This window comes from Xyrauchen texanus, chromosome 19 (genome assembly GCF_025860055.1).
Source record: "Xyrauchen texanus isolate HMW12.3.18 chromosome 19, RBS_HiC_50CHRs, whole genome shotgun sequence".
NCBI lineage: Eukaryota > Metazoa > Chordata > Actinopteri > Cypriniformes > Catostomidae > Xyrauchen > Xyrauchen texanus.
In genome coordinates this window covers 32137844-32152670 of record NC_068294.1, presented here as the reverse complement: position 1 = coordinate 32152670, position 14827 = coordinate 32137844, and the positions used below count along the sequence as shown (strand labels likewise).

General features: G+C 43.3%; 1 protein-coding gene across 1 annotated transcript in view; it reads left to right on the top strand.

Moving 5' to 3' along the window:
• Nucleotides 1–14827, top strand: part of LOC127659675 (kelch-like protein 4) — a 65272-nt gene that overhangs the window by 31840 nt on the left and 18605 nt on the right. The window contains exons 3-4 of the mRNA XM_052149598.1: nucleotides 5039–5175; nucleotides 8167–8363. Of these exons, the coding sequence (XP_052005558.1) occupies nucleotides 5039–5175; nucleotides 8167–8363 (334 nt within the window). The remainder of the gene's footprint in view (nucleotides 1–5038; nucleotides 5176–8166; nucleotides 8364–14827) is intronic.

Genomic DNA, 14827 nt, shown 5'->3' with positions numbered 1-14827 from the left:
CTTTCTCAACGCCCCCATCTCCCAGCTTGGCCTCTTCGGCGACACCGTCGTCAACTTTGTCCAGCAGTTTTTGGTGGTAAAGAAGCAGACGAAAGCGATTTCACACAACATGCCTTGGCGCCACCCCAGTGCTGGCAGCGCCCCTTCTGCCCGCCGAGGGTGTCCCCCTGCATCCAAGCAACAGGTAAATCATCCATTCACACACACTCATACACCAATGGCGCCAGACCTGATATGCAAGGCGCTAGCATACCATTGGGAGCAATTGGGTACCCCCTTCGGGCTGTTGTACCCACACTGTCAATAAAAGAGCAATTTCCTCACTCCCTTGGTCATCTAGCCTGTGTGTGCCATTCTCACGGTGCTCCGGCACCAAAATCCTACAGTCCCAGTTCTTCGGATGCAGTTACCTCGCCTCCGGACCAGTGACTACCCATCCCTGGCAGGACCATCCAACATGGCTACGCGATTCAGTTCGCCAGGCTCCCACCTTGTTTCAGCGGTATTCGCTCCACTTCGATGCGTGGCGAAAATGCCAGCACCTGACAGGCAGAGATTACAACTCTGCTGCTCAAAGACGCGATAGAGCCTGTCCCTCCAGCTGAGATGAAGAAGGGTTTCTACAGCCTTACTTCATACCCAAAAAAGGCATGTGTTGCGGACAATCTTGGACTTGCGAGTTCTCAACCGGGTTTACACAAACTCCTGTTCAAAATGCTCACGCAGAAACAGATTCTAACCTGCGTTCAGCATCAAGATTGGTTTGCGGCGGTAGACCTGAAGGACGCGTACTTCCACGTCTCCATTTTGCCTCAACACAGACCCTTCCTATGGTTCACGTTCGACGGCCAGGCGAGAAGTGGGCATCCCCATACTCAACTACCTCGACGCACTGTTGCGACAGGTCTAGCTTAGAGGAGAGTGGAGGATCCACCCCCAGGTGGTCCAGCTGATTTGTGGCCAGTTCGGCATGGCACAGGTAGATCTCTTTGCCTCCCAAGACAATTCTCACTGCCCAATCTGGTACTTCCTAACCGGGGCCCCTCTTGGGACAGAAGCGCTGGCACACAGCTGGCCCCGGGGGCTGCGCAAGTACGCATTTCCCCCAGTGAGAATTCTTGCACTGGTGCTGTGCAAGGTCAGGGAGTACGAGGAACAAGTCATCTTAGTGGCTCCTTACTGGCCCACTCGGACTTGGCTCTCGGATCTCACGCTCCTCGCGACAGCACCTCCCTGGCAAATTCCCCTGAGGAAGGACCTTCTTTAACAGGGACGGGGCACTCTCTGGCATCTGCTCCCAGACCTCTGGAATCTCCACGTCTGGCCCCTGGACGGGACGCGTAAGATCTGATTGACCTACCACCTGCAGTCGTAGACACGATCAACCAAGTCAGAGCTCCCTCTACCAGACAGCTTTACGCCCTAAAGTGGCGCTTGTTCGCAAATTGGTGTTCTTTCTGGTCTGAAGACCCGCAGAGATGCACAGTTCGGTCAGTGCTTTCATTCCTGCAAGAGAGGTTGAAGGGGAGGCTGTCCCCCTCAACCTTGAAGGTGTTTGTAGCCCCTATCGCGGCCCACCATGACACAGTGGATAGCAAGTCCTTGGATAAGCAAGTCTTGATTATCAGGTACCTTAGAGGTGCTTGGAGGCTGGATCCTCCCCAGCCAAGCCAGTTCCCCTCCTGGGATCTCTCAGTGGTCCTCTAGGGCCTTCAGAGACCCCACTTCGAGCCACTTGACTCAGTTGAGCTCAAGACCCTCTCCTTGAAGACGGCCCTCCAGATAGCGCTAGCTTCCATCAAGAGGGTTGGGGACCTACAACCGTTCTCTGTCAGCGACACTTGCCTGGAGTTCGGTCCGGCAGATACTCACGCCATCCTAAGACCGCGACCGGGCTACGTCCACAAGGTTCCTATGACCCCCTTCAGGGACCAGCTTGTGAACCTGCAAGCGCTGCCCCGGGAGGCCTTTTCGTTGCTGTGTCCGGTACGTGCTTTGCGTATCTATTTGGACCGCACGCAGAGCTTTAGATGTTCAGAGTAGTTCTGTCTGCTTCGGCGGATGGTGGAAAGGGAACGCTGTCTCCAAACAGAGGTTAGCTCAGTCCCTCTGCCCCCAGTCGCTGTGTTTTTAGAGCTCCTCCCTCACCAGGTAGGACCTACCACCGCGCCACTTCCACTTGACAACCCATGTGACGTATTGGCCACATGTTACATTCACTCCAGTCTGGGCAGGATGTGGTCTCCGCAGGGTCTTTTCCCCATGAAAGAATAGGAATGGAATAGATCGCCTTCCCCATGGCCGGCTTGCTCCCATGATAGTCATGTTTTCTGTTCCCCCCTTAGTGGTGCTGGAAACCTAAGGTCTGTATATGACACCTTTTTCTGGGGGCGTTGGGGAGGGTTACTTGCTGCCGATACAGTTGCTTCTAGCATGCAGTAGCTTGCTTGCACCTGTTTTAGTTCACGTAAAACAGTGTAGTGCATGCCGTTTTTAAATGGGACCCCTTGTGCCACTACATTTGACACAACATCTAGTAAGTGACAGAAGGGGAACATCATGGTTACTGTTGTAACCACCGTTCCCTGATCGAGGGAACAAGACGTTGTGTCCCCTTGCCACAACACTAGACCTACCAATGTAAATGGCCGTACCTTATTCTCGGTTCCCCAGTGCAAAAGCCTGGAATCACTATATGTATATACACTCACCTAAAGGATTATTAGGAACACCTGTTCAATTTCTCATTAATGCAATTATCTAATCAACCAATCACATGGCAGTTGCTTCAATGCATTTAGGGGTGTGGTCCTGGTCAAGACAATCTCCTGAACTCCAAACTGAATGTCAGAATGGGAAAGAAAGGTGATTTAAGCAATTTTGAGCGTGGCATGGTTGTTGGTGCCAGACGGGCCGGTCTGAGTATTTCACAATCTGCTCAGTTACTGGGATTTTCACGCACAACCATTTCTAGGGTTTACAAAGAATGGTGTGAAAAGGGAAAAACATCCAGTATGCGGCAGTCCTGTGGGCGAAAATGCCTTGTTGATGCTAGAGGTCAGAGGAGAATGGGCCGACTGATTCAAGCTGATAGAAGAGCAACTTTTGAAATAACCACTCGTTACAACCAAGGTATGCAGCAAAGCATTTGTGAAGCCACAACACGCACAACCTTGAGGCGGATGGGCTACAACAGCAGGAGACCCCACCGGGTACCACTCATCTCCTCTACAAATAGGAAAAAGAGGCTACAATTTGCAAGAGCTCACCAAAATTGGACAGTTGAAGACTGGAAAAATGTTGCCTGGTCTGATGAGTCTCGATTTCTGTTGAGACATTCAGATCGTAGAGTCAGAATTTGGCATAAACAGAATGAGAACATGGATCCATCATGCCTTGTTACCACTGTGCAGGCTGCTGCTGGTGGTGTAATGGTGTGGGGGATGTTTTCTTGGCAAACTTTAGGCCCCTTAGTGCCAATTGGGCATCATTTAAATGCCACGGCCTACCTGAGCATTGTTTCTGACCATGTCCATCCCTTTATGGCCACCATGTACCCATCCTCTGATGGCTACTTCCAGCAGGATAATGCACCATGTCACAAAGCTCGAATCATTTTAAATTGGTTTCTTGAACATGACAATGAGTTCACTGTACTAAAATGGCCCCCATAGTCACCAGATCTCAACCCAATAAAGCATCTTTGGGATGTGGTGGAACGGGAGCTTCGTGCCCTGGATGTGCATCCCACAAATCTCCATCAACTGCAAGATGCTATCCTACCAATATGGGCCAACATTTCTAAAGAATGCTTTCAGCACCTTGTTGAATCAATGCCACGTAGAATTAAGGCAGTTCTGAAGGCGAAAGGGGGTCAAACACAGTATTAGTATGGTGTTCCTAATAATCTTTTAGGTGAGTGTATATATATATTTATATATATATATATATATATATCAGTCAATCATGTGGCAGCAGTGCAATGCATAAAATCATGCAGATATGCGTTAGGAGCTTCAGTTAATGTTCACTTCAACCATCAGAATGGGGGAAAATCTCTGTGATTTTGACCGTGGCATGATTTTTGGTGCCAGACGTGCTGGTATAATTATTTCCTAAGTTTAGTTTCAGCTTTCTTGTTTAATGGATAAGCTTTTTATAAAGGTTTGACCAGCTTAACAGTAGGGCTCTAAATATGCTATTTAGGTACTTTATTGGGAGTCAGTGTTACACAAAAAAGTGTAATGGGACAACCCAACTCTGAGATGTACATGTCAAAATTTCAGCATTCTAGCTTACTGGCATTCTGAATTTTATAAAGGTCAAAACAACTGCTGTAAGCCTCTGTGTAAATATGCATTTTTCATGAACTATCCTGGGGTGTCATTGAGATCATTAAACTTGAGATGGCTGCTCTGACACAAACTTTCAGCCTACTAGATTTCTGGCAAGCTGGAAAAGTAAAAAAGCATGTGTACTTAAATGCATATTCATAACTGTAGTGAAATTTTGCAACCCTGAAAGCCCAAATGTTTTCCCAATTTTATTCCCAAAGTTTTCAGTGGATTTCTAAAAAACACATTTGAAGAAAACATTTATCATTATCAATGCTTTGGGTCTCTAATGGTTAAAGCTTTAATTCTACAATACCTTTAATTAACTTTAAGGATGAATATTCAAATGTCAAATGTCAAAATGAGTCAAAGCTTTTCTACATGAAGCCATGTATTTCAAACTATTGAGAGTGTTTCTTCAAGGCCTATAAAACAATGTTTATTTAAAGAACTTTCGGTCGCTGAATGTTTTGATGTTGTTCTGCCAGAGAATCCTCTGTAGTCACAGTCAACTGCCCGTTCCATTTTGACACTGAGCTCAATCAACATCAACCCAGTGCTGCATGAAACAACCTGGTGAAAATAGCAACTCTCACTATGCTGAAATTTATGTTTTTGAGGAATTTTCCACAAAGGCAACTCTAAATAACTTTATCGTGAAGTATGAAGTCACATATATGAATGGTTTGCACAATTATTTGCAGACTTGTTCTGAGTGCAGTGTCAGACTACTTTGCTGCCATGTTCACCAATGATGTGAGGGAGGCAAAACAAGAGGAAATTAAAATGGAGGGTGTTGATCCTGAGGCATTGAGAGCACTGGTACAGTTTGCATATACCGGTAAGAATCTACTTTCCCACTTGGGTGCATTTATTTGTGCATTCGTAGTATACAGTGTAATAAAGTGGGAAATCAGGGGTGGAAAGAGTGCTGAAAAATCATACTCAAGAAGAAGTATTGTTACTTCCCAAAAGATTTAGTGTGAGTAGAGTAAAAGTAGCTGTCCTAAAAACTACTCAAGTAAGAGTAAAAGAGTAGCTCATTTAAAAGTATTGATATGATAAACACTACATGAATCTGATTCCAAAAAATAAAAGGGAGACATGATGACAGAAATGAAAATGTAAAAAGTTATTTTCAATACACTGATCACTATTTATATCGTAATGTATGAAAAAATTTCATTAAAATCAGTTTATGTGTAGGATCTAAATTTCCCTTAATGCTGACAGAGCATTATTGTTGTTCATAAAACATGTTCGAACAATGCAAGGAATGCAAAAAAAAAAAAAAGAAGCTAAATAAGCAGGATCACTTGGCACTTCATGTCCTGCACAAAAGAGGAGGTAGAGTAGACATGGGAAAAGTTGTTTGGTACAGGGGCTACATAATGCAAAAAAAGGAATAATTCACCCAAACATGAAGATTCTAACATCATTAACTCACCCTCATGCCATCCTGGATGTGTATGAATTTCTTCTGCAGAACAGAAATTAAGATTTTTAGAAGAATATCTCATCTTTTTTGGTCCATACATTGAAAGCGAATCGGTGCTAAAATATTGAAGCTCCACAAAATCACATAAATCAGCATAAAAGTAGTCTAATTCATGTGACTTCAGTGGTTTAATCCATGTCTTCAGAAGTGATATGATAGATGTGGTGAGAAACAGATCAATATTTAATTCCTTTTTTACTATTAATTCTCCTCCCTGCTCAGTCAATCTCCACATTAAATTTTACTTTCTTCTTGTGTTTTTGGTGATTCACATTCTTCATGCATATAGCTATTTACTGGGCAGAGAGAAGAATTTCTAACAAAAATTGACTTAAATATTGAACTATTTCTCACCCACACCTGTCATATCAATTCTGAAGTCATGGATTAAACGACTGGAGTTGAATGTATTAATGTTTTACTGCTTGTATGTGCTTTTTGGAGCATAACATTTTTGCACCCCTTCACTTTCATTGAATGGACCTACAGAGCTGAAATATTCTTCTAAAATCTTAATTTGTGTTCTGAAGAAAGTCATAGAAAGATGGCATGAGGGTGAGTAAATGATAAGATAATTTTTATTTTTGTTTGAATTATTTAAGCAACACATGGGGGGCCATATTGTCCTCCTTTTGAGATACAATGTTCCACATTGAGTTAGTGCTTGTATCTTTTAAGCCCTGCAATAGTTGTGTTCTCATTCTAATGCATGATGCACAATTTTCTGAAGTTTGTCAATGATGGAATGTTCTGCTGAAGTATTGCTCTGCAAATCTTCTATCTATATAAAGGCTAAGCATAATTGTAAATGATTTGATCATCTCTACTTTCCTGGTAATTTATTATACCAATTAACTCACTCTCTACATCAGGGGTCAAAATTATAAAAAAACCGATCCATATTAAAACAATATATTATTATTAAAAATGTCACTATTTTATTCTATTACATTAATAATTGTAAAGCTACTCTAGTTATTCAGCCAAAAGTAGTGTGGTTTTCTCATTTCCTTGTTATTGTTGTCTGATTAATAGACTTTTTATGACATAGCCTACTAGACAGTGCTCAATTCGGATACATGTACACTTCAAGTCCAACATTTTGGAGCAAATAATCTTTTTGATCCACTGTTTAAGATCACTTTAGACATAAACGACTACGTTTACTATAAATCCTCAACAAGATGTCCATTGGCGGAATTGTTAAGTGTATTTGATCATTTAGGCACGTAACCGCAATCACGCTCAAACATTTACAGCCTGTCAATCAAACAGCGTGCAGCGACAGACATCAGGAAATAAAAAGTCAATCTATTATATTTCATCTAGATCATCCAACCAGTGGTGCTCTTGCTATCGTGATTGATGTAATGAACCCCCCTGTTTTAGATGTAAAACATAGGCTAAATTTAGAAAACTATTAAAAAGTTTGATCGAGTACATCTTTCTTTTTTCCGATAAACATCTAGATAATTTTATTGCCCTGCCTTATTTATAACATTGCATTAATCTCTCACAGCAGCCCAATAATCTCAGTGAAAAATAGATAAATTACAGGCTAAGTTAGAGACACACAGAATCTAGTAAGCAGGAATATGAAATTTACCTCGATATGTTTCTTCAAATTAGAGACAGTATTAATACTGATATCTGGCTTGAGCAAGTTAAACTCACATGACACGATCAAACAATTGGCCTTTTTCACTGTGAAAATCCCTTCCAGCTGCAGACAGTTATGTTCAGGTGTTGAACCATGCTTGAGGAATTCTCCACAGTTGGCACCAGATCTGCAGCTCAAGTTTTTTACATGTAATTTGATTTGACGGGAGCCACAAGATTCTTGCCAGCCAATCATGTTGATAGATAGAAAATAAAATCAGGACAGAGAAGTAGCAAACACAGACAGTGGCAAAATAGGGCAGTAAAAGTACAGTTACAGCACTTAAAATGAACTCAATTAAAAGTATAACATTTTTAAACTAATTTAAAATTCTTGGGAAAAAGTAGTTAATTACAGTAACATGAGTATTTGTAATTTGTAACTTTACACCCATGATGTCTACATGTTATCTTTGTGAGGCCATTTGTTTATTTGAATATTAATAGTTACACAAGGTTTAGATAAATGTTACACTATGCAGATTCAATATCAGCAACCATTAGTGCCTCTTAGAATTCTGTTCTTTATTTTATTCATTCTTGTTGCCTAATAATCTAACATATCAACAACATGCATGAAATCACCACACTGTGTTTCTGAAATAATTTTGATTCCACTCTGTTTGTTAATTGAAAGGTTTCTTGCATATTCTGCTCTTTTCACTAAATGCACAGGAGTCCTGGAGCTAAAAGAGGAGACAATTGAATGTCTTTTAGCTGCTGCTTGTCTTCTCCAGCTCTCACAAGTCATTCAAGTTTGCTGCAACTTTCTGATGAAACAACTGCACCCATCCAACTGCTTGGGGATCCGTTCATTTGCTGATGCTCAGGGATGCATGGATCTTCTAAACGTCGCTCACAACTACACTATGGTAGGAGCTAGCATATATAGTAGCTCATATAGCAATAATTAAAGGTATATCTAGATACAGTTAGACAATTCCAACATAGAACTGTTTTTCCTGCATTTAAAGACCAAATTAAATCAAAATTGGAGTTTTGTGGTTTTGAGTTCATGTCTGTAGTCTTTGATGCCATTGCCATGTGGATGTATTCTTATTCATAGTTGTTAAAATGAACTTGGCAGATGTGCATTTAAAATGTATCTTCCGGTAAAATTGACCAAGAATATTAAAGCTCTCAAATGCTCTCTAAAATAAGAATATCCCTTCCCAATATCACCTGCCTCTGACCAGCAAGTAGCAAGCCATCAGCCATCATTCACGGATGTGATGTTAACTGAAGCTGTTTTTTTTTTTTTTTTTAATGGGATGAGCCATTTGATATGCCTAACTCAACTTCCTTGTCATTTCAATGGGTCTTTAAAAAGCAGAAAGGAAATACAGTCCACAATTTGTAAACTTCATCACAGACATAGACAATTCCAATTTCATCAAATTCAAATTTACTTGATGTGACATTTTTTCTCTCAGCATCTTTATCAGTTAAGAAACATCACATTAAGGGATGTGCAAACCTATTTGTTGTGTGAGAAATGCAGCAAAAGCAGCTTTGTTCAAATAATGCTAATGCATTAAGTATTCTTAGGATACTAGGATCCACATAGCACATTTGCTTGATGGGCTTTTCTCTGTCCAAGTGCGGAAACAACTTAGGAAGCCTTTATCTTCTGCAGGACATCTGTACAGGCTGTTCACACAGAGCTTTCCAGAGAGGCGAGATTAATCTAATCTAGGGAACACTTGCAGGAACATTTCCTGTTGAATCACTATGGTAATGAACATACCTTTAACAAAGCTTCCTGCTTTGCTTTTCATGACGTTCACAATAAAAAGTTATTATTTGGCATGCTTGTTTTTTCCACTTTTCTCTCTCATCCTGACATGCTGTCCTTTTATAAAAATTCAGAATTACTAGAGTCAATGTCTATAGTTCAAGATATCGATGGTTCTCTATCTGTCACTCACTCAATGTTGTGTCGATGTAGAGACATTAGGGGCCGCTCTTGGGTCGCACCTCAGATCTTTGAGAAAAATCCAATGAGAATTGGCGAGTGGAATTTGCATGCCACTCCCCTGGACATACGGGTGTAAAAGGAGCTGGCTCACAACCACTCATTCAGATTTTTTCTTCGGAGCTGAGCAGTTGATTCAGCAGACCGCTGTACTTCTCTGCCGGTCCATTCTCCTCGAAATAAGCCAATTGCTGTTGGATATATGGCGCATTTCAGCAGCTTTCTCTCCTTCTGCAGTAAAATTGAGAAAACGCATTGATGTGAACCTCTTTCTAGAGACGCGTCTTTTTAAAGCTGCCCTTCCGTCTTTGTGTAGTTTCTGGGTATGGTCGTTATCTCTTCACCTCTGAAGGCCACAATTGCTGCCTCACATGTCTGTAAATAACGTTGAGGAAGCGTTCATGGACGGTTCATGTTCTCATTGTGAGAACATGACCATGGCAACGTTGTGGTCTCGGCTTACTTTCTTCCGGAGGAAAGCAACTTCAGCCACCCCCCCAGATGAGCCTTCTACCTACGGGTACGAGGCCGGCCCGGTTGACTCTGGAGGCAATTTGGGGTCTCCAATGTTTTCAGTTCCGCTGGGGAATCCCCTGCTGACTGCTCACTCCCCAGCATGCTCATTTGTTCCATTCCAGTTCTGGGATGTGACAGGCAACTCGCCTCAGTGCCATCCTAATGTCTCTTTCGGAGCTCGTGAGATGGATGAGCTTTCGATTGCTGCATCAGAGAGTGCCTTGGTGATGCCAGACACCAAACGTGGAGCTGACCGCCATATTTGCCCGGGCCGCCACGAATGTCGGGCTGGAGTGGAAACTTCCATCTACTTGGACTGCACACAGAGCTTTAGGCACTCTGAGCAGCTCTGGGGGACAGCGGAAAGGGAATTCTATCTCCAAACAGAGGCTTGCCACTGGATCGTGGATGCCATCGCTTAGGCATGATAGGCCCAGGCCATGCCCGCCCCTTTGGGAATAGAGTGTGGCATCCTCGTGGGCACTGGCCAATGGCACCTCTCTACCAGACTGCAGAGCAGCGGGCTGGGCAACACACAATACCTTTGCTAGATTTTACATTCTCCGTGTCGAGCCAGTTTCGTCCTGTGTTTTGTCAGGTACAAACAGGTAAGTTTGTGAAATACGGGACAGCTGGCCAGGTTCATGAACCGTGAACCCTGGATGCCCTTCCTCCCTAGCCCTGTGGCTTGCGAATTCGGTGGAGGAGTTCGCAGCCAGACCCAGTATGTGTGCTCATATGCCACAGGTGCCGGTTACTCAAGTAACCCCCTGTGATGTATTTTCCGTGGTACGGTCACACACACGGTGATTGGAGAGCTCCTTTCCTTTGAGGCAGGACCTACCACCGAGCCTCTTCCATGTGCAGCTGGTGAGCCCACGTAACACAGTTCAGCTAGCTGTGGCATTTTGTATAGGGACCCCCCTAGTGTCACTACATTGACACAACGTCGAGTGAGTGGCAGATAGGGAACATCTCAGTTACTGTCGTAAGCTCCGTTCCCTGATGGAGGGAACGAGACGCTGTGTCCCCCTTGCCACAATGCTGTGCTACCCGCTGAAAAGTCTGTTAACCTGTCTCGGCTTCTCAGCAAAAAACCAGAATTTTTTTTGCGAGCCAGCTCCTTTTATAGGCTCCCAAGGGCGACCCCTAGTGTCACTACAATCGACACAACGTCTCGTTCCCTCCATCAGGGAACGGAGGTTACGATAGTAACTGAGAAGTTTTAGCTGCTCTGTTGACTAAAAATGCAGCCGAAATTTGCCAAAACTGTTTTACTGGTATTAGCTGGTATGTCAGGATGGTCAGACTGGTCTGCGTTGCTGGCTTTAGAGGTATTTGGGGCACCTGTCACCTGGTCAGGCTGGGAGACCAGCTAGCTGACCAGCTAAACCAGAAAACAACAGCTTGACCAGGCTGGGAGACCAGCTAATCCAACTGAAGATCAGAAAACCAGTTGAGGCTTTTTTTTCCCAGCAGAAAGGTTAGAAGTCTACATATTTTCCTTTTAATTTAAAATGTTTAGTTTACAGTTGTAAGTGAAAAGGCCTTATACAAATATGCTTGGATAAATGACTTATATCATTAAGACAACACAAACACTGCTTTACGTCATTTTCTTGCCTCGTGAATACATGCGATTTGGCACAGTTCATTATTTTCTCACATCTCCCTTCTAATTGAATCCATTTAGATCATACTGAGCCCCCCTCACACAAATGATGCTGCAGGACCTGTTACTCACTGTTCAGTTAAATGCCCTCTCCTCAAATACATATGCCCTCAAGAGGCTTTTAAATGAATGTTTGCAGTGAAACAGAATTAATGTATTAAATTAATTGCCAGGGTACTTGTGATGGTAATTGTGAATAATGAACCCATCAATGTCACCAGAAGAAGTAGAGTTTAAATCTATATTGAGGAGGGGTTCAAAGCAAAGTACTTATATATTTATGTGTGTCTGAGCTAAGCTTCTAGAGCCCAGGCAATGCTTTATCAGAGACTCTGCTGTTTATATCTGATTAATGATCAATAGGATGTTTACTACCCTTATTTGCAACAGAATCAATGAGGATTACTTCTGATGCACAAAGGAAATGCTTGAAGTGCCATACATAATAAGTAAGCTTGTTAAGAGAGATTTCCGGCATATTCATTTCTATCGGGAAGACACGCAGGCTTGAGTGAAGTTAAAGATGCCATTTATTTGATAAATCTAAAACAGAAAGTAATGTCTCTCTCTTTGGCGTAGGCCCCGTCCGGCGGTCCGAGGGAGTTGTACCCGGAACAGTTATGTCCTGCTGGAGATAAGAGGCAGGGGCGAGGAGCCTACCCCCCTGCGGGACAGGGCTCAACTGGTGGTGGAGGTTGCAATGTTAGCACACTGAAACAGCAATGTGATAGATTGTGATTAGACTTAAAGCAATGGCTTACATGCGATTGGCTAGGAATTACCCAGCTAATGATGTGATGTACAGCTGCTAGTCTTCCCGCTAGAACTACGCTGCGCTTCCATTTCTATCGGGAAGACACGTAGGCTTGAGTGAAGTTAAAGATGCCATTTATTTGATAAATGTAAAACAGAAAGTAATGTCTCTCTCTTTGGCGTAGGGCCCGTCCGGCGGTCCGAGGGAGTTGTACCCAGAACCGTCATGTCCTGCCGGAGATAGGAGGCAGGGGCGAGGAGCCTACCCCCAAAAAGAGAGAAAGTAGTAGAGCTGGTAATGGTAGATAATGGCAATGTTGTCGTGCAATACCCTGTCGAATAATATCCCATTATGGTGCCAGCTTTCCAGCGGCTGGCTTGTGCAATACCCATGCAAAGGAACCATGGCAAGGGGGGGAAAATAGTTATGCGCCATCCTTGTGAATAGTGGGCGTGCTTGAGTTGAATCGGATGTGCTGGGAGAGAGCCACCAACCACCACCAGATATGCATGAGAGCTTATGGCTGATGGAGAGTTGAGCTTGTTTGATGATTTGAGTTAGGTTGACCATTTCGGGTACGATTGGGGAGATCGGCGGCAGAGCATCTCCATTGTGGATTCCAGTATACCTTGAAGCGTGCCAGTAGGCGCTGGTCTGTGGAACTCCTGCGAAACAAGGGAGGGAGACAGAGATTACATTGAAAACCCAGGGATGTGTCTGGCTGGGATAATGAAGTTGCAGGAATTGCTCTGCCATGTCAGACGTCTCATAAGGAACATGATGGTTCGAGGGGGACCAGCCTTTATTGATTTATAGTGACGACTGCGGAATTGTCGCATAACTACGATGCATTTGCGTGTCTGAAGGAAACCCATATGACGCTGGCCGTGATGGTGGTTGGGAATAATAAAGGCCTCATTTAAACTTCTCTTGTTGATGTAGCTTGCTGTAGCATCACGAAGTGCAGCTGCTCTGGGAATGTATATCCCATTCCTGTACTCAAACATATGCTACCCCATATAGGGTAAAGAACCATTTCATTGGAGGTTATAGTGGAATGTTGTTTTGCTGGACCATATAATTAATTGCTATACGAATAAACATGGAAGGATTTGATAGCTTGAGTGTCTGTCATATCTTTCTTTCCTCAGCTGAGCCGCATCGAGACAGGGATTGCAGATCAAGAAAATGTATTATATACATTAAATGACGAAATTACCTAACGATGGGATTCATTTTGAAGAAAGCGGATGGACCGTAGGAAGCTATAGTATAATTCTGTCCATTTTCCTGTGAACCATGATCCTACAAATTAACCCTGAGTCCTGTGGAGTGAGCTGCGTCCATGAATAGGCACATGTCATCCGGAGAGGCAGCCATCATCGATTGATAGGTAGGAGAGTTTGTCTACGGAATGAGCTAGTGTGGGGAGGCGGGAAACGAAGGAGTGGCCTTGAGGAATGATAAGCATGGCAAAATTGAGTTGGCCTGGTAGGGACTGGAGATTGCTTATGAGGCCCAAACTGACCAGAGAACGACGTGCAAATATATCTGATCCTGTCGTGTGTCTTTAGGCAGGAAGCTTGCGGGTTTAGAGAATGGAGCGTGATGCCTAGAAATTCAAGAGATGTGGCCCCTTTTTTTTTTCTCTTTCTTCCTTCCTCTAGCTGGAGCAAAATAGAGTGAGAAGAATGATATCTAGGCTTCCTAAGAGTTTTGTTGTTGGCTGTAAAAGTGAACATGGGGAGTCTCATGTACTTCCAGGGTCAGAGCCGCAGTGGACAGTTTTGTTTTGAGAAATGTGCCCCAAAACATACAAAATGTGTGCATGTTTGTGCAAATCATTTTACACTGGACTGCTTTGTGAATGTGTGTCAATATAAATCTGGATCTTCAAAATGTGATTATCAAGCATGGATCAGTACCAGCTGTTTGACTCCCAGCTTTACGTCCTGATTTTGTGAATATTAGCAAATCTCCTTTCCAAATGTGCTTGATAGCGGATTCCACGGCTAATGCGCTGAGGTTACCATTGTCTCTGACTGCATTTGTGGAGACCGGTGCATTTGTGGATAAATGATCCATGGGGTATTTTGAGCTGAGACTTTGCAGATGCATTCTGGAGACATCTGGGACTTATTAGGTCTCCTTTAATGGTAACCGATTCTATTAATGAGCTTGACTCGGCACAGGATTTATCCAGCGATTGACAGACCTACTTACCTGCTACTAAAGTGTAACGTCCCTGACCGTGCACATTAGAAGGGAACAGCTCATAATGAGATGCTTTGATTCTTAAAAGTAATGTAGTTGGGCTGACATTGCTGTTAGATTCTGGGCTTTGAAATTTGGAACATGGATAAAGCCCCGAGTGCTTGAATATCCCCGGTGTCAGAGGTGCGTTGTCGTGCTTGTGATG